This window comes from Oncorhynchus keta, chromosome 14 (genome assembly GCF_023373465.1).
Source record: "Oncorhynchus keta strain PuntledgeMale-10-30-2019 chromosome 14, Oket_V2, whole genome shotgun sequence".
Classification (NCBI taxonomy): Eukaryota; Metazoa; Chordata; class Actinopteri; order Salmoniformes; family Salmonidae; genus Oncorhynchus; species Oncorhynchus keta.
In genome coordinates, this window is record NC_068434.1 from 58563246 (window position 1) to 58589367 (window position 26122).

A 26122-nucleotide genomic window follows, 5' to 3' on the forward strand; every position below is an offset into this window, starting at 1 on the left:
TTTGAGTTTTAACCCTAAACTGGCACACCTGATTCAATTAGTCAACGGCTTGGTGATTAGTTGACTAATTGAATCAGGTGTGCCATTAGGGTTGAAACAAAAAATGTGAAATGTCGGGTGGGGCCGAGGAGAGGGTTGGGAAGCCCTGCGTCTAACTGAGAAAGGCAACAGAAGTCTACTGCAGGGGTCGGCAGTTCCGCAGGCACCCGGAGTTCCTTGTGCACTTCCTGGTTTTGATTGAACCGACCTGGAAGACCAGGTGTGTTGTATTAAGCCAGTCACTGAGATAATCAATTAGTTCAGTTGCCTAGTTGGAACAAAATCCTGCAATACCTTCTGCACTCTGGGAACAGGGTTGCCTACCCTTGCTACTGTGTGTACAGATAGCCCAATGTAATCTGTAGTTCTTTGTGTGTGCGTGTGTGCATGTGCAAACATGCCAGTATGTGTTACAATTACACACACTGACTGCAGTAGGGAGGCTTTGTATGTGTCATATGGATCTTCCCAGATGGAGTGAGAGGAGAGTGTTAATGTGTGTCTGTGATGGGTTTAGTTCTAGCTCAGAGAGATAGCGAGAAAGAAGTGAGGGGTAGAGCGCAGGAGGACTGTGAGGCAAGAGGTAGTGTGAGAGGAATTTCAATCAAGGGCTCAACATGCTGTTTAAATACCATCAGCACAAAAGGGGAGGGGAGACTGTCAAGGGGATAAATCCTCACACCTGAGAGGCTGAGAGGAGGCAGGCAGGCTGGACGGAGGCAGGCAGCCCCAGCCCAACCAGACCTCCCTCCACATGGCTGGAAAGCGCCAGATGTGCCGCTCACATTTCATCCTGTTTCATAGGAAGATAAAAAAAATGAAAATATAAAGATGAGGAAGAGATTATGGAGGTAGAGGAAAGCCAGAGTCAGCAGGCCTTAAGCCAATGACGATGCACAGGATCGGGCTTTTATGGAAAAAGATACATCTTAGGGAATGTTGATGATTGATACTGGATGCCATCATTTTATAAGTCTATTTATCTTGAGAAACTCAAATTTCTAGTTTTTGTCACATGCCCAAGTACAGTGAAATGCTTTTCTTGCCTTCTCTTTCCCAACGATGCAGTAATCAATATCAGTAGGACTATTAAAAAAAGTAACTTGATCAAAAAACACACCAAAAAATTGAATTAAGAAGAATGTAAGTAAGCTATGTACAGGGTCCCTGAGCTGAAATAAAATATCCCAGAAATGTTCTATACACACAAAGCTTATTTCTCTCAAATGTTGTGCACACATTTGTTTACATTTGTTTACATTCCTGCGAGTGTGTGTTTCTCCTTTGCCAAGAAACTCCATCCACCGGAAAGGTGTGGCATATAAAGAAGCTGATTAAACAGCATGATCATTACACAGGTGCACCTTGTGCTGGGAACAATAAAAGGCACACACACAATTCCACATATGTCTCAAGTTTGTGGGAGCATGCAAGTGGCATGCTGACTGCAGGAATGTCCAGCAGAGCTGTTGCCAGAGAATTTAATGTGAATTTCTCTACCATAAACTGACTCCAACGTCATTGTAGAGAATATGGCAGTACGTCCAACCGGTCTCACAACCGCAGACCATGTGTTACCACTCCAGCCCAGGAGATCGTCTGAGCCCTGCCACCTGGACAGCTGATTAAGCGGAGGAGTAATAAAGCCCTTTTGTGGGGGAAAACTCAGTGTGATTGGCTGGGCCTGGCTCGTTTATACTTTGGTTCATTATACAGCGGCAAGGAAAAGTATGTGAACCTTTTGGAATTACCTGGATTTCTGTATAAATTGGTCATCAAATTTGATCTGATCTGTGCTTAAACTAATAACACAAATGATTGTATTTTTCTTGTCTATATTGAATATATAATTTAAACATTCACAGTGTTGGTTGGAAAAAGTATGTGAACCCCTAGGCTAATGACTTCTCCAAAAGCTCATTGGACTAAGGAGTCAACTAACCTGGAGTCCAATCAATGAGACAAGATTTGAGATGTTGTATAGAGCTGCCTTTCCCTATAAAAAACACTCACTAAATTTGAGTTTGCTATTCACAAGAAACATTGCCTGATGTGAACCATGTCTCGGACAAAAGAGATCTCAGAAGACCTAAGTTTAAGAATTGTTGACTTGCACAAGTATCTCTAAAAGCGATGTTCCTCAGTCCACGGTAAAATAAATGGTCTATAAACGGAGAAAGTTCAGCAGTGTTGCTAATCTCCCTAGGAGTGACCGTCCTGCAAAGATGACTGCAATAGCACAGGGCAGAATTCTCAATGAGGTTAAGAAGAATCCTAGAGTGTCTGCTAAAGACTTACAAAATTATCTTGAACAAGCTAACATCTCTGTTGACGAGTCTACGATACGTAAAACACTAAACAAGAAAGGTGTTCATGAGAGGACACCACGGAAGAAGCCACTGCTGTCCACGACTGCACTTCTGAAGTTTGCAAAAGTGCACTTGATGTTCCACAACGCTACTGGCAAAATATTTTGTGGACAGGTGAAACTACATTTGAGTTGTTTGGAAGGAACACACAACACTATGTGTGGAGGAGAAAAAAAGGCACAGCACACCAACATCAAAACCTCATCCCAACTGTAAAGTATGGTGGAGGGCGCATCATAGTTTAAGGCTGCTCTTCTGCCTTTGGGTCTGGACAGCTTGCTATCATCGACGGAAAAATGAATTCCCCAGTTTATCAAAATATTTTGAAGGAGAATGTTAGGCTATCTGTCCGTCAATTGAAGCTCAACAGAGGTTGAGTGATGCAACAGGACAACGACCCAAAATACAGAAGTAAATCAACAACAGAATGGCTTCAACAGAGCTAAATACACCTTCTGGAGTGGCCCAGTCAGAGTCCTGACCTCAACCCGATTGAGATGCTGTGACATGACCTCAAGAGAGCAGTTCATACCAGACATCCCAAGAATATTGCTAAACTGAAACAGTTTTGTAAAGAAAAATAGTCCAAAATTCCTCCTAAACGTTGTGCAGGTCTGATCCGCAACTACAGAAAATATTGGGTTGAGGTTATTGCTGCCAAAGGAGGGTCAACCGGTTATTAAATCCAAGGGTTCACATACTTTTCCCACCCTGCACTGTGAATGTTTGCACAGTGTGTTCAATAAAGACATGAAAACGTATACTTGTTTGTGTGTTATTAGTTTAAGCAGACTGTGTTTGTCTATTGTTGTGACCTAGATGAAGATCAGATCAAATTTTATGCCCAATTTATGCAGAAATCCAGGTATTTACAAAGAGTTCACATACTTTCTCTTGCCACTGTGTTATGCCATATGTACAGTATTTGACCCAGGTCTGCTGTACATGGTTTCTATGGTGCAGCATGTCATGATGAGGGGGAGTGGGTCTGAACAGAGTGTACCCCTTCATTCCATCTGTTATATCCCTCCCCTGAGATGAGATGGGGAAATAGAGGAGCTTGTGCTTTTATAAAGTCAACCTCATCTGTGAGTCACTGCTTCCCCTCCCATTTGTATGCCATTTAAAATGACAGCATTCTGTCCCCATTGACAGGGGGGATGGCCATCGAGGGCCGTGTGATGAAGTGCCATTTACCCTTTCCTGTCACACGCACAGTAGAGATCCCAGTGAGTGTCGTAGGGGACAAAGAGGTCTGACAATGTCACCTAATAAATGCCTGAATTACGGCAATGCAGATGAAGCAAAGAAAACATGCGCTGTGGGTTTTGACACCCGAGCAAAGCTAGCAGAGGAAACATGCGCTATGGGTTTTGACACCTGAGGAAAGCTAGCAGAGGAAACAGCTGATGCTGTGAAGCCAGAGACTGAGGACCATTTTAGCAGAGCATTGGTTCAGATTTTTTTTTTTTCCCGGCAGGCAGCCTTTGGACTTACCACCATGTATAATTTGTGAACTACAGACCCTCCCAGAGAAAGTGGGAGGTGGGACAGTTATAGGGCGCACTGCTGTGCCTGCTGAGTGAGCACTGGGCCTTTGATTAGCCAACCACTGCTTTGCGCCGTATGTTCAGCAGCCAAGTCAGCACTTCAGCAGACACACGGGGCTTTCTCCCAAGGCCTCCGCACACCCCAACAAGCATCTGGAGATGACTCGCGTGTGGTTTAAATCTATAACTGGAAAGGAATTGTTGCTATGGTCTCCCAACAAATTATTTTAAGAAAGTACATCGGACTCATTGTGTGTAATATTTATGCTGTGAGAGGTTCAGGTCTTTTGACTTCTTGTTTATTCAGAATTGATCATTTTAAGCCTTGACCACGTTTTCTGTACGTACAACTTATAAACAAGAGTCCCCCATCAAAGAAGTAAACACTTTGATTTCAGTCTTTAGAGGCTGTAAGACACATGTGACCATATTGTGCCCTCTGGAGGTCATCTCTGCCTGTGCATGTTTCTTACCGTACTCTACTGTGTTCTCTCAACAAAAAGCATTCCATCGCTAGGGAGACCCCCCCCAAAAGGAAATGCAACTGGCCGACCTACCACATGCCCAAGGACTTCTGCATAATGAAACATATCAAGGTGTGAAAATGGTCTCGGAAAAGCTGTCAACTTTGTCTAGCTATTACTGAGCATCAGAGAATACTGAATGGTTATGCTAAAAGATGAGGTACATTGAAGATGACAGTAGTTACAGGACAATAGTTCACATACTGTTGCTGTATGTGGAGTAAGAGATGTGGAACATTTGAGGATGATACAAGATGTCTTGCATTCGCCCGAGATGTCCCAAGACCTTAGCGGCTGATAGCTGTTGTCTGAGAAGGACAACTGTCAGAATCATGAGGGTAGTCTCTGATGAAACCTGTCTCACCATGGCAGCTGTCCTGCTGTGTGTGTGTGTGTGTGTGTGTGTGTGTGTGTGTGTGTGTGTGTGTGTGTGTGTGTGTGTGTGTGTGTGTGTGTGTGTGTGTGTGTGTGTGTGTGTGTGTGTGTGTGTGTGTGTGTGTGTGTGTGTGTGTGCGTGCATGTGTGCGTGCATGTGTGGCATAGAAAGTTATTTGTCCATCAACTCAATGTAGCTGATGGCAATAACAGCAGAGAAAGCTTGTGCCCAATTCTTCTTTGTGGAGCACTAAAGGGCAGTTCATGCATATGCATCACTGCCCTTGCCAAATCAAAGCTACAGCAATACACTGACTTTTAAAAAGAGTGCAATTAATGTAGAGTCCTTTACACGATCGACTAATTAGAATTCCCATAATAAGCGGACTGTAAAAGGCTGATTTTTAAAACAAAATCATTAGTTAAACCACAAAGAATAAGCGCAATCACTGCATCAGTCCTCGAGGCTTATTAACAGGAGTGCACTGAGCAGATTATGAAATCCCAATGTTGATCCTCTAGTGGTTATTAGTAGTGTTGCACGGTATACCTAAACGTCTGTACTTATTCTATACTATAACACTAAGAACGGTTCGGTACTAGATTTTGTGTTATTTTCAGTACTTCTGACAAATGTGTCTCACGAACCAAGCCTGTCTATCAGCGCAGCCGACCCTGTATTATAGCACGCACCCTGCTTTCTCCACTTACTCATTAGCCTGTACTGGGAGTCTGGGCTGCCTCATGTTAGCTCCCACTCATGCTGCGCAGAAGTTAACAGACTTGAATAATGCGACACGGCATGTAGAAATGTTGAAACTGTTCATTACTGTTTGCGAAACGGGCTAGTCTATTACAGGCTCGAACACTTTACAATGGAAGAAGATACTGGTAGATTACAGCTTTGTAAGCAAAATATCTTTGCTAGCTAACAGCTAAAGCTAATATCAGTTCACTACCCTAGTACTTTGTTTGTGATAATATGCAACTATAAGGCAAAATATGCAGTTTTTCCAAGCTGATTGCCACCAAAGACATGGTTCGCTCACTTATTTGGTCTCACAGCTGCCTCTAATTGAGAACCATACCAGGCCAAACACAGAAATCCCAAATCATAGAAAAAATAACATAGACAACCCACCCAACTCACGCCATGAAAATACTAAAACAAAGCCATAACAAAAGAAGTAAGAACGTGACAGGCACTATCTCCACCATGGATCGTTGGACAGAGCCTACGGGAAAAATGAATGCAGTTTTTCGAGGGGTTTTGGATTAACGAGGGGTTTTGGATTAAGAAGAGAAGGTCTGTGGTAAAAGCAGGCTTAGGAGATCTTCCACGTCTTGTTCTATGAGATCATCTTCATCAGCCAACGTCATTTTTTGTGAATTTTGAAGAATTGATCTAATAAAGCACATAAAGGCTTCATAATTCATAAAGGTCATATTAACTGACTGCTATTATCTTAAATGGAAGGAAAACTGATTTTTATATTTGTCATCTGTAGCCCCGTGAAATCAGTCAAAACAAGCTCAATAACTCAATGCACAAACTCCTATTAAAACATGCGTTCACCTGTATTGTGGATATGCCTAAGCTACATTTCATTTACCCAGTTTATCAATAGAAATGTACTATTGAAATAAATGATTGCCATTCTGTAATTGGACTGGTAAAAACAAGGTCAAATTGACTGTATAATTGATTCATTAATGCACACATGGTGGTCTCAGAATTTGTATTTTGTAAATGTAATGATATTGAACTCAAAAGATGCGGCAGGTAGCCTAGTGGTTAGAGTTTTGGGCCAGTAACCGAAAGGTTGCTAGATCAAATCCCCGAGCTGACAAGGTCGTCGTTTTGCCCCTGAACAAGGCTGTTAACCCACTGTTCCTAGGCCGTCATTGTAAAAAATAATCTGTTCTTAACTGACTTGCCTAATTAAATAAAGGTTCAAATAAAATACAAAATTATAAACAAAAATGCCCAACAATTAAACAGAGCAGTAGCTGAGTTTATCTGTATGGTTCAAGTGCCATTCTTTAACTGGCTAATATGCCTACCAAAGGGCAAAAGGCCTCCAGCAGGGACTGGGGCTGGGATTAAAAATATAGGACAAATCACACAACACGACAAGAGAGATACCTCAGCCTAAGGCAACAACATAGCATAGCAGCAACACATGACAACACAGCACGCTAGCAACACAACATGACAACAACATGGTAGCAAGACAACATGGCTGCAGCACAACATGGTAGCAGCACAACATGGCACAAACAGTGTTGGGCACAGACAACAGCGCAAAGGGCAAGAAGGTAGAGACAACAATACATCACGCAAAAAAAGCAGCCACAACTATCAGCAATACTAAACCTGGTATCGGTATTGAAGTCAAAATGCTGGTGTTGTGACAACAGTACTTATTAGTCCTTCATACATATTTCTCTATCTTTTGATTCATTATGGGGGTGGAAAGCTGCAGTGCCTGTAGCAAACAGTTAAATAGGCCTGATGCAGAGGAGATAAGGGAGAGCTGACAGGACCCTCACCTCAAACCCAACGAAAGATTCAATTAGAGGTGTGCAGTGGTGGGATTATAGATCCGAGGGGAGATGGATGGAAGGGGAAAGTCACCGGCTAGTACGGATACATCCACGCTTGTTAAACTAAACCCACAAACACAGCGGTCATTCACCACAGCACGTCTAAAAAAAAAACCTCATGCTTATTGCTCTTCCCCGGAGCTGTGTATTTCACGTGCGCAGGTTGGCCTTTTTGCTCAGACACGCCTGTGTTTGGTTTTTAATTGAGGGCGTTTGCAGTTCCCATGTGGCCTCAGAGAGCGTTTGTGGGTGAGCGTCAGATCTATTTCCAAACAGGCTGTTCCATATTGTACTGCTGCTTGGTTTGATCGACAACAACAAAAAGATTTGATTTCAATGAATAGAAAGAAACATAAAGGTTGTTTTCCTATGGGGGATGAAATTAAGTTGAAATGGTATTACAGTGAAATGCTTACTTGCAAGCTCTTTCCTCAACAGTGCTGTATTAATATAACAATTGTCAATGCCTGTAATATATTTTCTTTCCAAAGAGCACGGTCAATACTGTACGAAGTCAGATAAAAGGTAAGAAATAATGTACATGATTGGGATTTATATTTATTTGTTAGCGGTTATATTTTCCTTGGCGAAGCCACAGTTGGGTGTTTTCGCTTGCTCTGACAGAATTCACATAGACGGTCGGTTACCCGTTGTTCAGATGCAGCACCCTCCAAGAAGTTTGGCTCAGCCTGCCCGTGGCTTTCCCGAGAGGACATTGGCTCACTTTTCACCGCAGTGAGTGTGGGAGAATGGACAGAGGTGAACTCGAGCGGTCAGACTCTGTCCCGTCTTATCAGACGCAGGCAGCAGAGGGGGGCTTTCGCTGCATACGTCAATGGAGTGAATGTGAGGGGAGAATGAACTGCCTCATTGTGCTGCCGTCATCATGCGTGTCCTCTCCTATCTCCTGGCTAGGCCCGCGAGAGGCCGCGGCTGTGCCAGAGTCAATGCAAACTAGTCTGAAGCCAGGCCAATTGGCAACTGGAAGCTGTTTGTGAATGTGTGTTTATGTACGTGTGCTAATCTGAGGGATAGAGTGTGTGTGTGTTAATGTGAGTGTGTGCGTGTGCACGGTTCTGCAATTAGCTCTCTGGGCATAAAGGAAAGCAATAAATAATTAGAAACCGTAAAGCATTCTATGAGCCTACCAGAATAGGGTTGATGCTCACTGTGTGGGTAAGGTTGCAGATAATTGAGAATGTTTGTGACTTGCTGTGTCAGAACCAGTATAAACCTGTTGTTGGGGGATGGAACAGATGATTTGCCTAGAAGCAGGCTGCTCATGACTGGGATAGGTGTCCTATGTGCAGTAGCCAGGGGGAATCTGGGACACCTGCCACTTTGCTTGCTGTCAAACTGGAAGCGTGTGGGGGGGGTGAGCCTTGTGTGTCTTTGTCACAGTGTGAGTAAAACAGTTTCAGGCTGTATTTTATTGGGCCAAATTCCCAAGCTGAATTTCAGCACTGTTCTGCAGTTCTGCAGGAGGCTTAAATGATTGTTCATCTTCATTGACTTTCTGGTCATGTTTAGCTGTGGTAGTTGGTTGTGGTTACTATATAAACATATAATACTAAATCTGTGCCTTTTTTTGCAATAGCAAAGGGATAGCTAGAAGTATCCAGTGCACTTCCTGGTATTCCCCAGTGAGGGCTACTCTTGCATTTATATCTAACAGGATTTAGGCCTACATGCGTGTGAAACAAATCCTCATGTCATTTTAATAAGGTCTCTAGTCAAAATAAAAATGTGGATACATGGAACATAGTTTTTTTTCTTCAACAATCAACTGGATAATGTACACAGTTTGGATTCCATCATTGCCTTAGTTCAGTGCGCGATGTGGACATTTTTTGTTGTTGTCATCTGATCTATTTTCGGTGTGAATTTAACCTGAGGCAGATGCTGTTCCTCTCTCTTCTCACTCTTTCGGTTCCCATTTACCTCACCACCTCCCTCTGCCTTAAGCAGAAAGCATTTCTGTTACGTTTAAGCAAACAGTGCCTTTATTGCCTATGAAGATAAAAAAAAATTAAAAAACGAAAAATGACTGAGTCGGCAACAGAGGGAATTGGGTTTGTATGAGGTAAAGAATATCATTTGTCAAGGACAGTTGCTTGTCTCTTTTTCCTTTGTTTCGTGCTTTTGATATTCTGGCACTGGACAGTTTTTTTGTTTGAGTCATCATTATGTATGTACCTCTCTAGCACAGCACAATCCATATGAAAACTCTGAATTCCTTCTGTTGACTTAAACCTGTCTGTCTCCTCTGTCTTGCAGAAGAAGGTGGTGGAGCAGCTGAGGAAAGAGCTGCTGGTTAAACAGGATCATCTGGAGGTCCAGGCCCATCAGCAGCCCCAGCACCCAGTGCAGCCTGATGGGAAGGCCTCTGCCCTGCCTAACCTCCACACCCCACCCTCCCTGCCCTCGCCTGACAAACTGAGCACGCCACAGGTACTTGCTCACACACACACACACACACACACACACACACACACACACACACACACACACACACACACACACACACACACACACACACACACACACACACACACAGCTGCAATAGTAATCTGTTTGTATGTGTTGTTGAAGGGTAGCGGCATATTCAACTTAGCTTCTCTCCTGATCAGATCACGATGACGATCACCCCGGTCATCGCCACTAAGACTCTACCTCTGGTACTGAAAGCTGCCACCGCTACCATGCCTGCTTCTGCCGTGACGCCGCGACCCTCCGTCGCCAAGGTCACAGCCATCAGCAACACGCCCAAGGCCAGCATAGGTCACCCTGACTCACTGAGTTCACCTATCAACCTTCAGACATCCAGCAAGTTGACCAATCAGGGAATGGAGCCAGTTCGGATAGTCTCCAAGAACACTGTTGTTGTAAGTATACTGTATGTCCCACATGTCACTCACTCAGCTTCATTGTCTGCACATAAAATGAATTTACACTGAACTGTCCCTGAAGTCCTGATTGTGTTAATAGTATATGTCTGATTTGTAAACAAACATTTTAAATCACAGGGCACAGATGGGGTTGCTGTCTTCTTTACATAAGGATAATGTGTCACCCTTTTCTGTGTCGTTGCAGGGAACGTCTGTAAATGCAGATTTCACAAAGAACCTATTTCTCTTTGCTGTGTGAATTGTACATTTATGAGTGTGCTCTCATGGTCTATCTCGTGGAGACTGCACAGCTCTGCGTTTTCACATTCTCTAACGTGTGTAAACGGATGGTTTCGTCACAGGTGCAGGCCAACGCCCAGCCTATCAAAGTTCCTCAGTTTATCCCTCCACCTAGACTGATGCCTCGACCTACCTTTGTACCGCAGGTTCGTCCACATGGATCTCCCCTCCCCTCCCCTCACCCCGCAGCCTCTCTCCAGTAACACTAACAGGGGGCGTTTAGACTGGATATCAGTCCTAGAATGACCCGCTTCTAAGCTTGCAATTCATTAGGTATCATCTGACATCATCTAACATCAAATGCAGTCAATTTGAGGCAGTTTGATTGCGTAGCCTACCAGGCTACAATGGTTTTCTATTCAGAGGCCTGAATAGGGATTCTACTGGAGGGGACTGTTGGAGCAAGTTCTTTTAAATTTGTTGTGTTTGTCTCGTGTCCTTTTTTGATGTGTGTTCCTGCATTCGTATGCTTTTTGTTCAGGACCAGAGGCTTGGCCCAAGACCTGTTTCAGTGGCATTTTCGTAACCCCTTGCTAACTACCTGGCTTCACTATCTATGTCAGCAGTGTTGTTCCTTACCACATGCTTTGGCTGTTCCTTCAATCTACCTGCCCAGGGCCAGCCCACCTCCTGCTAACCTTTGTTGTGAATGTGGCATGCCCTCTGTTGTTGCTGCGTTGTGTGTTGATTACAGAGGGTTAATGACAAAGCTGTGTAATTGATATGCACTTTTTCGGTTATGCTGTTTAAAAGGCATTGGCCCTTACAATACTGTATACTCACTATCCTCCTGTCTATGTTGTGGGCCAGGTCCGACCAAACCCAGCCACACCTACACCCACTCCCACGGTGCCAATCGCCCCTGCGCCCCCTCCTCCCATGCTGGCTGCCCCTCAGCTCCTCCAGCGGCCTGTCATGTTGACCACCAAGCTGACCTCCACTTCACTGGCCTCCACCACCGGGCCCATCCACCAGGTACGCATTGTAAACGGCCAGCCCTGCGCCAGCATTACCAAGACCCTGCCCTCTGCCCAGCTGACTGGCATCGTCATCACCTCGCCAGCCACCATTACGGCCACCACCCCCCTGGCAACACATCAGACCCTTCAGATCAGAAGCCTCAGCCCTGACACCAAGGTGAGAGCAGGGGGGGAACGAAGAGGGGGCGGGCGAACTTGATTTGTCTTAATTGCATTCATCTCAAAGGATCCAATCAAATGAAATCTTATTAGCTTCCAGGTAATATTTTGAGTAAGGCCTTCGGTAGTATGATTACCATTTTCATTGCTGTTTAACCAAGAAGCAGGCAGCTGTTAGCCTTGCTATTTTGTGTTCATCACATGCTTCTTACTTAACTCAATTTGGTCTGCATAGGCACCCTGCTTTGTTGATGTGCATGGATAGGTACTTGAGCGGCTGCCACAACTCTCTTCCAGAGAGTGAATTCTTAGATACAGTGAAATATTGGAAGACGTCCCAATAACCTCTCAATAACGTTCATGAATGGAGAGTCCTCCACCTCCATAAGCTCAGGTTATCACACCCCTCTGTCCTGGTTTGCTGGGTGTTTTCAAAATGTGTGTTTTTCTCGTCGAGAGAGAGAGAGGTCGCACATGAAGGGACGTAGCACCCACCGTGGAGGGACTGTGACTCTTGAAGTGTGCGGCTAACTCTGTCACTTCCGTCCTCCAGACTGTTAAAGCTCGGGGTGTTACCGAGCCGAAGGCATCGGCCAGTGCGCCCTCCTCCCCCTCACACGCCACTAGAGGCACCCCTCCACCCCTGCTGAGGAACAAAAGAGAGGACAACCCCCAGGTGGGCCTAAACTCTATACACAGATGCAATGAAAACAAGAAAATGAAAAGTATATGGTCAGCTTTTGTGGGACAATCTTGTTTTCTGGCACGTTTGAATGAACATTTGATTTCTTGTTCTCTCCCACAGAAACTAGCCTTCATGGTGTCCTTGGGACTTGTGACATATGACCATCTGGAAGGTTGGAAGACCCAAATGGAGCTTTGTTTTTTCATAGGACCCCCGCCCTGTTCTGTATACTTTTTATTTTTTTTACAATAATGTCTGAACTTGCAAGAGCACAATGTAACATTAGATATGTCCATAGTGTTATACAGACCTGGTCTATTCTATACCTGTGCAGAGATCCAGAGTCGGAGGCAGGAGCGCAAGAGGAGAACGACAGCAAACCCGGTATACAGTGGAGCAGTGTTTGAGCCGGAGGTACAATACATAGATCACTAAGCTTATTATTATGGCATTACGGTGATACTGTCAGGGTTGGGCTCAATTCCATTTCAATTCCAGTCAATTCAGGGGAAGTACATTGATATTCCGATTCAAATTCTCTTCCATGGGGAAAATTTGGAATCGGAATTTGGTTTACTTTCTGAATTGACTGGAATTGAAATGGAACCGACTCCGTACTGTACCCGTTCTAGCTCTGCTGTGAGAGAACCCTACCCAAGTAGTAAACACAACCTATATTCACAGCGTAAGAAGAACGGCGTCACATACCTGAACACTCCTCTACACCAAGGCACCAGGAAGAGAGGTCAGTATGAATCTCTTGTCAGGTTATGGAAACACCTAGCTACTCAGGGTTGTGTGGAGTGTCCCACCTTGTAACCTTGTTAACACCATGTCAACTGGACCTCCCAAATACCAGGAGGAAGGCTATGCTGTCATATCCCATAACTGCGGAGACTAGTTTACAGCATTTTGTTGTACTGCGATACTGTCCCATCACAGACTTACTGTGGTAGCTATTTTGGTGGCGCTATCATGCTAATGCAATGTCGCTGGCTCTTTCTTTGGCTTTCATTTCCTGCTTTAATGCCACTTGACTCTGTGCTTTTTTTTGCCCTGTCAGTAATTCATGCTACTTAACCAGCTCTCTTTGCCCTCTCAGTAAGATGTCTTCCCAACCCACCCTGCTCTGAATGTATTGTTGAGGATGACCTCACAGCTCTGCTCTGCCTATACTGTATGTGCTCACCCCAGGACTCCACCAAGCAAAACCCCCATGCGGATTTGAGCCACGTCTCAGTCTGAGTGCTATGGGTATGGCATTAGCCTGGGTACCAGTCTGTGTCAGTTATCATTCCAGTCCTTGCCGCTCCTTGTCATGTTTAGCATGACACAGAGTATATGGAGTGGAATGTTAACAAAAACAGGTTCTGGATTTCAGGCTAGTATGGCATGCCAAGTCAGGTCTCACTGCTCATTTGTTTGTAACAGACTTAAGAGGCCTGTTTTGTGACAGGTTGAGTGGTTCACTGCGGTTTTGTGAGGAGAACATGTAGGAGAGTTGATCCTCATATGAACCAAGCATTTGCTTCCCACGTTCTGACTGACAATGTTGAATGTAGCTGTATTTGACCTATTGTTTCAAATAGTACATTGAAATAGTGTTGATAATAGCTGACATAATTAGATTTGACATTTGTTTCAACAAAGTTCTGCTCTGCGGGTCGATACGGTGTGGCTTATATCTTGCTTTGACCTGCTTTGTTCTCGGAACTACTGTCTAATTAACTGTCGGCTTCTTTGTTCTCCGAACTACTATCTAATTAAGTGTCAGCTTTGCCCAGCTCACCCTTCCTCTTGACTCGACTTCATGCTGTTCCCTCTCGCTGTGTACTAACGCTTCTGTCTGTGCTCCTCCTCTTCCTCTTCCTTATGCGCTAGCCAATGAGGACCCCTTGTCACAGGTATGTCATGAGGATGTTTTTTTTTTATTTTGTTCTCCCATTTTCCTTTCTTTTGTTTTTGTTTTGTTTTGTCGTGTCTCATCTCACCCAGGTCGCCCACCCAAATACAGCAGTGTTCCTGAGCTGGGTCTTCACACCCCAACATCCCCCACCAGCAGTCATTCCGCCTCCCCGGCCCACCACCGGCCAGAGAGGGGGGGCTCTCACTTCCCCGTCCACCCCCACACCCTCCCTCTGCCTAGCCCCAACTCCGGGGATGTAAGTAGCTGATGAAGAGCCCACTGCACCTACCAGGACTAGAGGAAGCCTCCCCCCAAATCACCCCTCAGTGGTATCTCCCTGAGGCCCTATGGTTTCAGGACAGACCATACCTCCTTACAACATGAAACCTTCCACATCCATTCACTTTTACACCCTTACATGCCATTACATCCATCATTCATGTGTGACAATCTATGTGTGTCCTGTTGTCCATAAGCTTACAAAGTGAAAAGTCCCTCCCTACATTTGGCTGAGGATGTTTGGAGCAACGCATCACACATCGGTGTTGTTGACAGTGGTGTTTGGGGTTTGGTAGGGTATCTTGACCAGCAACATTACTCGCGGTCATCCAGTGAAAACTGGGGAGTGTGAACAACCCCCAGTGCCCACAAACACAATTACAATGTGGACAGTTTGAAAGCACAGTCAGATTGGACAGGTGTCATTCAGTGAAGTTCGACTCCCCTCTCCTCTAGTCCCACATATCCAGTTGTGATCGGTTGGGCGTAGTGGGCCACAATACTGATTGATGCAATTCTTCCTGACAGGGAGACATCCATGAGGACTTCTGCACTGTGTGCAGGCGCAGTGGTCAGTTGCTCATGTGTGACACATGTGCACGTGTTTACCATCTGGACTGCCTCGCTCCACCTTTGAAAACCATTCCCAGGGGCATGTGGATCTGCCCCAAATGTCACGACCAGGTAACAGCAGCATCTGTCCCTGCAGTCTCAGCCACTTAGAAGCTCCCCCAGCAGTTCCCGGGCCAGTTGTAAACTAAATGCAGCTAATATAAGCTCCAGCTGAGCCACAGCCACCCCTGTTTATCCGAGCCAGTTTGTAAGAGTGCGATATTAGAAGGTGAAACCTCAGTATGAACCACTCGTGCCACCGTGTCCTAGTGCTCTCAGGAATCTCAAGAGCGTGTCTTATTGTAGGGCGTCTGAGCAATAAGACTGTTCCTAGCTTTGTGAGTTCTCCCAACAAATGTTTTGAACGGGCATGAGAAAGCGACCATGCATTTCACTTCATTATTTGTACAAAATGCTTCTTGCACTGCCATCTTGTTTTTTCTTGTCCGTCTGGTCTCTGAAAGATTATTGCGATGTGGAAGTGCTCCACAGGGGCGCTACATGTGTCCCTGGGCTTTTGGTAGCTTGGTTGAAAGGGAGGACATGTTATGTTGATATCCCTCTCTGCAATGTTTCCATAACATACAGTATGATAACCTACAGTAACCAATAATCATTTGATTCATGGCCTTGTCTCTCTGTCCTAAAATCCCTGACAACAGCGTTCAGAGTCATGATTGTATACACATCTGGAAGTTGGTGAAGATATCAGGCAACTTCAACTAAAGTATATACAGTGCGGTCCAAAATTGTTGACACCCTTGACAAAGATGAGCAATGACGACTATAAAATAAATAATTCAAATACTGAGCTATATTTTATGCGAAAGAAAAATGGAAAGTATATTATTTTATACTAACACAATTGTTTAGAGAATGATTTTGTTCAACAAGTAATGTTTTTTTAATTTTTTTTTTAAAGGTAGTCGTCAAAATTATTGACGCCAATAAATACTTGTGGAATTAAAGTGGTCAAAAGGTTATTATTTGGTCCCATATTCATAGGACGCAATGACTACATCAAGCTTGTGACTACAATGCATTTGCAGTTCATTTGGTTGTGTTTCAGATGATTTTGTGCCAAATACAAATGAATGGTAATTGAATGTATTGCGACATTTTGGAGTCACTTTAATTGCAAATAACAATAGAATATCTAAACACTTTTACATTAATGTGGATGCTACTGTGAATAATGAGGTGTGATGAAGTTACAGAGGGTCAGAGATCATACCCCGAAAGACATACTCTCACCATTACCAATAACAGGGGATGTTAGCATGTGTTGGGTGTATAATCTTTGACCCTCTGTAACTTTCTCACTCATCATTATTGGCGATTTCATTCAGGATTATCCGTAATCATGGTAGCATCCACATGAATGTAGAAGTGTTTAGAAACATTATATTCTTATTTACAATAAAAGTGACTCCAAAATGACACTACATTATTTACCATCAATTTCTATTGGGCACAAAATAATCTGAAACAACCAAAACGAACTGCAAATGCATCCAACAAGTTTATAGAATCACATGTAATAGTAATATGGGACCAAATACTAAACCTTTGACTACTTTATTTCTAAGAATTTTTATGAGTGTCAATCATTTTGACCAACACCTTTTTTGAGAAGAAAGTAAAGTATTACTTTTTAAACAAAATCTCTTTCTCTGAGCAATTTTATTCTTATAAACAAATATAATTTCCCAATTCTTTGGGGGGTGGGCATACATTATATAGCCCAGTATTTGAATAATACTGTAATATCTCCACTCACCTGACTCCACCAAAAACCACTGAAACACAATTTATGGTTGAATGGCTATTACAACATTATAAAAAAAGAAGCAGAAGAACTAAGCCTATTGACATGGATTCAAATGTTGTTCTTTTTCTTCTTTAGATTTTGATGAAAGATGAGGCAATCCCATGGCCTGGAACCCTCGCTATCGTTCATTCCTACATTGCATATAAAGCAGGTACAGAAGGAGCTCAGACTTCAAAAAAAGCTACCTCAAATGAATTTGTGTTAATATAATGAACACTTAGTGTTGACAGTAATGGTTTCTCTGTCTTCTGGCTGACAGCTAAAGAGGAGGAGAAGCAGAAACTGGTGAAGTGGAGCTTGGAACTCAAGCAGGACAGAGAACAGCTAGAACAAAGGGTCAAACAGCTGAGCCAATCCATAACAGTAAGCATCACACTGCATGACACTGAGGCTAACCCCGAAGGCATGTGAAGTCATCTCAGAACAATAGATGAACTGGATGGTTAATTACTAATGAGTCTGTCCCTATTTCCCTCTAAAGAAATGCATGGAGAACAAGAACACTATCCTGGCCCGTCAGAGGGACATGCACAACTCCCTGGAGAAGGTCAAAGGCCTGGTGCGTCTCATTCAGGGCATCAACTTCTGCCCATCCCCCGAGGTCTCGCCGCCAGCGGTCCAGACCAGCATGTCAAATGGAGGAACAGACGGTGCCAGTGCTGACCACACGGGCGACACAAGTCCTGAGGATCACAAGAACATGACTGACAATAGCGGCGACGACCTGAACAACAACACAGACGGGGCGACCGAGGAGGAAGGGAAGAAAGAGGACGTTAAAGAGATGGACATCCTCAACAGCAGCAGCCTTGGCAAAACCTTAGAGCCTCCCCAGACTATAGCACCGGCCCTTGTGGATGTAGCAGAGGGAGCCAAATAACACCCACCCACCAAGTCCAGGGACAGGAACCCCCAAAGAGAGGGAAAGAAAAAGATAAAGCACCCCATGAAGTTGCCAATCGATTAACACACACCGACATATATATATATATATATTTTTTGGTCGTTGTTATTGCAGTTGTGTATTATCGGATTGTCTGTGAGGACATACGTTATGAGTATCGGAACGGGGAATGGAAAGGGACGAAGGAGGGTGACTTATGGTACCAGTGGTATGCCAATCGAGGTCAAAGATTATTATTCAAGTCTGATGATATTGACGCTCTTACTAATAATAAGGATATTGTTAATAGTAATAAACATCACACCAATGTGTGCCTCCAATAGTCGCCATGGCGTCTCTTTGTGGGGATGGTTTCTTAGGGTGTCTTAGTCTGCAGCTTCAGGGGAGATGGATCCGAGAAGTCCAAAGACAAGACCTGCCCGCTCGCCTGAAGATCCACCACCTACACCACACCAGAAACAATTGGATCAACCAAAACACCATAACAGCCATTTGGAATTTGAAAAACTACCAGGGGACTTAGGTTTTTGTTTGCTGCAGTATTTGTCAACAGTTTTGAAAATCACTACAAAGTATTGCCTGAGGGATATGATTGGTCCCAAATCACACTTTTTGTCTTACAGGAGCTCCAGCTCACCTCCATCCATCTATCCCACCTGCCCCCATTACAACCACCGAAAACTCTGACAATACAGCTTAAAGTAAGATCACAGGACAGATGATGGATCAGCATATAGGGTTAGCCTCGCGTTCAAGTTGCATCCACTGTCACTTCAGTGCTGCCTGACAGACAGCCAGACAGACCGGCTACAGTGGGAGGAGCCCAGCATTCGGCTTTATTAAGATCTGTGGTCTTCGGCTGCATCACATGGACTCATTGCATGCTTCATTGACATTGAAGGTGTTTTTCGTTTCAAGGTCATTTTATCATGACTTGTGTTCCATTGTTGCTGAACCTAGCATTCCTTTTTGCTTGTTGAGAATATGATTGACCAATTTGTTGAGTGATACATTCAGAGACATAGCACGAAAGCGGCTGCATCAATATTCCATTTGAATGATAGAGGCCATGTGAATGCAGCTCTAGGCATGCATGGGGATTTAGCAACTATCAGTTCAGATATTGTCTGAGAGGTTTTTTTTGTTTGTGTCCGTTTGTTATGCCCCTGGGATCTGTTGCTGAAGGAAACTAACAATTTATTCTGGGGGAATCTGTTTATATTCAGGTCTTCCTAGTTTTCAAACATGGAGATATGCTTCTTCAAAAGTGCTTTTCTGTTTCGCATTACCTTGGTTTCGTATCAAATATATTAGAACTGGAAAATACTATGTAAATAGCTTTCTTTCTTTTTTGATGTTCCTTGCAATTGAATTATCATTCAATATGCTGAATTCATAACTGCCAAATGCTATTGTATCCAAATACAGCAGGGAAACAGTCCTATTTTCTTACATAATGTTTTTTAAGGTTTCAATTAGGAGTCCCCATAGATAGGCACACATTTTGCATGGCCGTTCCATGCATACAAAAGAGTGTGGCCATTGTTCCGAATGTTGTTTGGAAAAACTGTCAGGAACCCTGTAGGAAAAGCACAAACTTTTTGGCAAAAGAAACTGGAACCGAACCACATACCCTCATCCTGCCATAAACATGTCTAAAGTAAATATGAACATTTTCATTATTTATATTTTACACCACAACACGGACAAGTCACTTTTCATTTGACACTTATGTACAGTACGTGTAGCTTTTGTTTATAATCTGTCATTTTACATGTTTAAGTCCTTGGAGTTGCAATGAAATGTCGATATATTAGTTGTGAAACACTTGAGAAAGTAGGGACATTAAATGGAAATGGAGGAATAGGTTGCCACTGAACATATCCCTTCATCGCAGCCTACTTGCTGTACTACACCATACGGTATGGGTTCCCCTGGGGTGCCTTTTTCTAGAGAGTTTGAAGGCTTTTATATTTTCTCTTGACATGAAATGACCAACCATGTTTTAGACGGGTTAAGTTTGAAAAAAAAATGGTTTCAAAATAATAAAGAAATCTGCATAATAATGCAATTAACTGGAAAGCACAAGAGAAGATGCGAAGCGGTTTGAATCTATAGTCAGATCAAAAGGAAAGCGTTAGTTAAAGAATAAGTGATGGCCCAGTCCAACGTCTTGTGTTGAGGCCACTCTTCCTTTTGGCCTACAGTACTTGTCATCTTTATAGCAATTGCCTTAAGAAATTCTTTCTCCTTGTGAAGAAAATGTGTTCGGTGTATTGTTGGTCTTGTTTGAGTGTCACAAAAAAAAATGTCTCTGAATTATGGAAATATTGTCTATTTGTGATGAACCACTTCAGGAAATCTACTTCTCTTTGCACCAAACTGAAAAGATAGGCTAAAATTGGAATCTATTGTTTTCACAAGGGGTCAGTTGCTCTTAGTCATCATGTCAGAGAGTTCTGATTTAGTTTTGACTTGACTTGCCAGTGTATGAAAAATACGGATTTGTGATTTGAACTACTATTTGAGTTTTCCCTCTACCAAGTCCCTCAAATACAAGCAATTATCAAATATTATAACGCACCTTTGGTTGAACACGCAACAGTGTTACATCCTTTAGTTCTCTCCTGGCTGTACATTTCCCATCTTCACAGGGCAAGATGCAAATGATAAAAGTGACAGCAATGATGACACACACCATGAATGTGTGTAATTAGGGCCTGATTTCCAAGCTTTTGAAATGTTCCTGAATATTGTTAAATCATTTAAATGTGATTCTTCATCGTTTCTTTATAATCCTTTTTAGGGTATTTTATTGGACCTTTGGTGCAGAAGCTTAGACCATGTGGCTCTCAGTGCCTCAATAACGCAATAGAAACGATAAGGATCTCAGCAAATACACTCCCCTCTCTGTGCTCAGCATGGTGAGCCCAACATCAAAACTACAGCTGTCAAAACCTCAACAAATCTATGCCTACATATGCAAATAGATTGTATGGACATGATTATACTTATAAAAAACATTCCTACTTTTCATATATTTAGAACTGGATTTCGCCCTTTCCAACCGTGGTAACACTTTACTTTAAGGTGCCTTTCATAAAATATGTATAAGTAGTTTATAGACTGTTATTTAGTAGTTTACAGATTTGAGTTCATAACCCATTATAACTAATAAGTAACACTTTATAGATCAGTGATGGAGGGTATAGGGTACCTTAATGTAAAGTGTTACAGCAGCCTATTGAAAACTACAGCTGTACAATTAAATGTTTCATGTACTGTATACGTACCCCAATTACTCGTGTAGGAAATGAAATATTCCTATCAATTAGTGACTTTTATTGGATCATAACTTTGAAGACAAAGTGCTGAATATTATGGGCGTAGTTGTTTTTATTTTCTGATTTAGGAAGGAAAATCGGGGAGGATGTGGTATGGCCAACTCAAATATTGTGTAGTGCTTTGTGCTGTGAAAGAAAGTAAATGTCATGTTGTGGTAAAAAAAAAAAAAAAAAAAATGGAAACGACATTAATATCCAAAGAATGATTTGAAAGCCTTTTTTTATTTCCCATTTATGATGTACACCAGCTAAATAATATTCACAAACGAGAGCAACCAATTAGGAAAACAATATTGAGTAGATTCTTCCTCCATACCAGTGTATTACTTTGGATTCACTGCATATCTTGATTCGTTCTGAAAACAGTTGTTCTCATGCTATATCATGTCACATCGGTGGCCTTCAAGTATTCTAGTTGCATTTCATTGCCATCAATATGGAGACCCCCCTTCCTTGTAACCACTGTCCCACCTTCATGCACTCATATCATTTGATTAATTTAGAAGGCTTTTTCTCAACGTAAAGTATTCTTCCTCTTTGTTAAGATGCATTGTAGCAAATCAAGCAAGTCAAAGGCACTAATGTGCCGAATATAGTGTAAATGGTTTATTACACAAACTGCATACTCTCTTGTAATATTTGTCAGTTGTATTTTTTCACAGTTTTTTTAAAGAAGTATTTCTTTATTTTTGACTACGGTTTTGTTACCAATCCTTTTTGTTGCCTGTGATCCACTGATTTCCTTTATCTCTTTCCTGTACTTTAGTTATTTTATGTAGCTATTTGTATGCAGTGTTTGGCAAATTCCATTGCAGTGTCAGAGTAAGTCAAGATTTTTGGAGCATTCGATCAATTTGTATTTATTTATTTGACCATTTTTAAATAAAATTACAAAGTTGTAATTGTGACTTCTCTTCTCTCTGGAAAAATATATCCTGATTTTTATAAACAGCCATCAAGATTTAGTGTGTGACAGTTCTCCTTATGAACACTGTAGACACCAAAATGTCTCAAAATATCATCTTAGTCTACACTCAAGGATGTCTAATGTTTTTGTAATAATGGAGTTACCCATAATTCAATGTCAAACAGGTGGTAGTAAGAGATAATACCTCCTGGTCAAAGTGCAACTTCCAATCCATGTTCAGCTGCTTTCTTTCAAACTCCCATTGATGTTGTCAAGTGTCATATCAAAGCTGTGTGAACCCTAATGCAATTGTGCATTAACCCAAATATGTAGCCATAGACACACAATGTGTATATATATATATAATTTCTGTGTAATGCTGTCCATTGTGTTCTTCTCCAACTTCTGTGTGCTTTTTTATAAGGAAACTAGCCACTGACCTCTCACTGTCAACTTAAAGCATAATGCAGATGAAGATAACAGCGTTGGCTAAGTAGATCTTCAGGCCTGTGCTCAGGGGGCCAGACTGAACGGCCTTGGTCACCACTGCATGGTCTTGCTGCGGGTAAGCTTGCGGCTCAGTGCGTGCCTCATCTGGAGCATGCGTGAGCGTTTGTCCATGGCCAGTAGGTGGCGCTGGTACTCCAGGCGCACCTCTCGTACCAACTTCTCAACTGCTAACTCCACAGCCACAGAACACTCCGCCACAGACAACTCAAAGAAGCTGCACCTGAACATACACAAGAGGCTAAAGATAAGTTCTCCATTCCTCATCACCCACGGAAAACAATTGGACATTGGCAACTGGTCAATTTAATGTATGGATATGGTTGAGGGACAAATAAATGGTTTTCCAGCATGGATCATCCACCACTGGATTGATAATATTTTAATTCACTTGTGTTGGCAAAAACTTTTACTTCATCTTACTTCACGCATCTTCAGAATGTAGTATGATTCAGGGTTCCAAGATGATTTAGAATATAACCAAATGGAACGTCACCTCAGATCACTGGCAAGGGCCTTTCCTTCTTCTGTCCGCACCACCCTTCCATTCTCCATGTCACATTTATTCGCAACTATTACAGTAGGTATGCCTGATGAAAGAGCATAAAACAGAGTTTAGAAACATATTAAAGGCATACAAAACTCACACAAAAGACAAAAAAACAGACAGAGATGATCTTGTTTGAGATTGTATATCTTGTAAGGAATTTGAGGCGATGCACTGTCGTAAAAGTGACAATTGAGAAAAGACAAACACCACATAACGTTTGCAGTTACAATAAGCAGACCTACTGTTTTATAAACCTTGCCTCCTGGATTCATTGTACTGGTGTGTAACAGTGGATTAAGTCGTTTGTCACAGCAAAAGCAGTAAGCAGTCAAACTCCGCTTAACACAGCCTTGATAAAACCAGTTCCCCTGGTCACGAGTGATTTAATGGAATCATTATGATACATTTGACAAACATACAAAAGCAGAATACCCTTCAATGAAAGGATAGCTGTACTAGCCTATGTAAAGTAGGTTCCGTAAAAATCATGGGTGGGTAGGGTTCTAGGCTACCCTATAGCCACTTAGAAGATGTAACCTCTACAATAATGAGATGCCCTCCACCCCAGACTCTATTTGATTGCCCTTTCCTGGTGTTTCAACTGGTCATAATTGCTGTCTCACCTAGGGTCTGCTTGACATGATCAATAAGCCTCTTTAAGTGTGAGACAGACTCAAAACTGCTCCGGTCTGTGATGGAATACATAATAAGGAAACCATCGCCCCATTTAATGGAACTCTCCAGAGAAGGTGCTGCAGAACCCACACACTCCTGCAAAGAGAGAGAGAGAGAGAGAGAGAGAGAGAGAGAGAGAGAGAGAGAGAGAGAGAGAGAGAGAGAGAGAGAGAGAGAGAGAGAGAGAGAGAGAGAGAGAGAAGAGAGAGATAGCAAGAGATATGGGTGGGACCACAAAGGTTGAGTTTTCATTTAATGAAGAACTAAATACATTTACACACGGGTTCATGCTCTCAAAAGTGGTCTGTTCATGGCAACATTTAGACTCTAGCAGGGACATAGCACTTTTGGGAGCATATGCCAGTTTGTTTTGTTCTCTACAATTGTTTGTTTAAATCAAGCACCGGGAACATTTTTTTTTGCAGGATGTGCACATACCATGTCCTTGACCTTGCTAAGACATGAGATGTCTGTTTACTCTTCTGTTTAATCTTTATTCAAAACTACTGACAGTAGATGGGATATTTAATCCACTCAAATGGCCTTGCGTGTTATTTTCATTGTCGCATCAGATGTTTCTTGTCCTCAGTACCATTATATTTGATCAACGTCAACATTGTTGATATTATGTCCAAGACACTTTAAGGCACCATGATTCAAGAAAACAGACTTGAAAGGAATGGTATGGGGGCCTGGTTGTTGTCTGAGCCTGAGAGTCATCTTCCTCTTTGGGTTTATAGAGGTCTGACACAAGGGCAAAGAGAAACAAATCCCCAAAGCAGTACAATATAGACTGAATTCTGAGGTTAAATTAAAGCAAAGGGCATGATGACCTCAGTCTTTGGATAGTACCTTGTTGGCTGTGTCCAATATCTCCAAATCGATGGTCTCCTTGTCGACAGTTTTCCGACACCTGTAAGTTACTTCTGTATGAGAACACCACAGACAGAATACTGTCAGCCTAATATAGTCAAGAGGCAACTTACATACGGGACAGTAAAATTAGATGCAGTATGTCTTTACCCTTTTTATGGTCATATTCTCCTATGAACCGCTTGGTGATGAATCTAACACACAGGGCTGCAGTTTAAACAAAGCAGACCATGAGCACTCAGGTATTTTAAATATTTCCCCTTGCATGTACCTCCCCACGTTAGCTAAGCCTAGGCTACTGATAGTAAATATTAGTAAATAGCATCGTAAACATCATACTAAATTAACATAGTATCAACAATTTAAAGTATTATTATTTTACATTCATTTTTGTATTGCAGATATGTCTCACATTTAGAGTTTTTTTTTAAAGTCAGCCCTGGATGTGCCATACAATAACACAGTCAATTTAAGCCATCAGTCTCCAATTTAAACATTCGTTTCAATACCTGTCTTTCCACAGTTGTCTCGTCCAAGTATCACTAACTTTGCCCGTGACATTTTTCTTGACGGTCCAGAATCGGTCATGGCTTGGATGGTGTATTAATAACAGGCTGCATTGTATCAATATCTAAAACATACAACAAGTTATTGCTCTCCGGCAAGCCTATTTCAAATTGTGTGGTCATCATGTTGGTGCTTGCGAAAAAGTTCAAATTGTGTGGCTGGCTACATCGTTATAACAATACAAATCAATTGCATGCCCCATCGACAATTTCGACCAATGAGTTATGTTGATTCGTTCTTTATAACTACTAAAACGTCTATGAACGTACTTTACAAATACTCACAGCTCGTCTAAATTAGTTTAACCCTGTTTTCTTTAGCCTACAACAATTAGTTCAAAACCAGGATTCAGTACAGTTCTGAGAACTCCTACTACGTCTGTTCATGCATATTGTTACATTTTTTAAACCGTGCAACAAACACTGGACGTCATTTTACGACTATATGAAATATTGTATATCCTTACTCACTCACTTCGCTATGTCTGGTTCTCCAATTACTCAATAAGATGTTGGGAGACAAAAAATATGTTTGTTCTCCATCACATGCTCAGGTTTTCAGCTCACTGTTCAGTCCAGCCTTTAGTTTCCCTTTTCAAAATGAAATCATTTCTTCTTTTTTTAAGGCGTGCCCCTTCCAAGACTCATTAAATGTATTTGATGTATTGCTGTTGGTGGCCAAGCATGCTGTT

At 42.4% G+C, this 26122-nt stretch overlaps 2 protein-coding genes across 8 annotated transcripts in view; one reads left to right on the forward strand and one right to left on the reverse strand.

Annotated features, from left to right (window-relative positions):
• Positions 1-22254, forward strand: part of LOC118393685 (PHD finger protein 21A-like) — a 43645-nt gene extending 21391 nt beyond the window's left edge. For 2 of the 5 annotated variants that reach the window (XM_052462004.1, XM_052462005.1), the window contains exons 6-18: positions 9742-9915; positions 10095-10349; positions 10715-10798; positions 11463-11789; positions 12345-12467; positions 12597-12648; positions 12811-12890; positions 13161-13221; positions 14472-14638; positions 15190-15345; positions 17180-17255; positions 17364-17467; positions 17586-22254. In XM_052462004.1, the coding sequence (XP_052317964.1) occupies positions 9742-9915; positions 10095-10349; positions 10715-10798; positions 11463-11789; positions 12345-12467; positions 12597-12648; positions 12811-12890; positions 13161-13221; positions 14472-14638; positions 15190-15345; positions 17180-17255; positions 17364-17467; positions 17586-17984 (2058 nt within the window). In that variant the 3' untranslated portion in view covers positions 17985-22254. Of the gene's footprint in view, positions 1-9741; positions 9916-10094; positions 10350-10714; positions 10799-11462; positions 11790-12344; positions 12468-12596; positions 12649-12810; positions 12891-13160; positions 13222-14357; positions 14381-14471; positions 14639-15189; positions 15346-17179; positions 17256-17363; positions 17468-17585 lie in introns of all 5 variants that reach the window. The other 3 variants (XM_052462009.1, XM_052462008.1, XM_052462006.1) reach the window with 3 other exon arrangements.
• zgc:110699 (uncharacterized protein LOC325371 homolog) lies at positions 21503-26120 on the reverse strand. 3 transcript variants are annotated; one of them, XM_035786669.2, is made up of 7 exons: positions 25902-26119; positions 25374-25495; positions 25015-25071; positions 24844-24917; positions 23940-24087; positions 23263-23356; positions 21503-22989 (listed from the first exon to the last, which is right to left on the reverse strand). In XM_035786669.2, the coding sequence occupies exons 2-7, from the start codon at positions 25450-25452 to the stop codon at positions 22800-22802; spliced, it is 642 nt and encodes a 213-aa protein (XP_035642562.1). In that variant the 5' UTR covers positions 25453-25495; positions 25902-26119; the 3' UTR covers positions 21503-22799. The 3 variants fall into 3 exon arrangements, with proteins under 3 accessions (XP_035642562.1, XP_035642561.1, XP_052317971.1); XM_035786668.2 differs by having other exon boundaries at positions 25906-26118; XM_052462011.1 differs by lacking the exon at positions 25015-25071 and having other exon boundaries at positions 25906-26120.
• Positions 26121-26122: the final 2 nt, after the last annotated feature.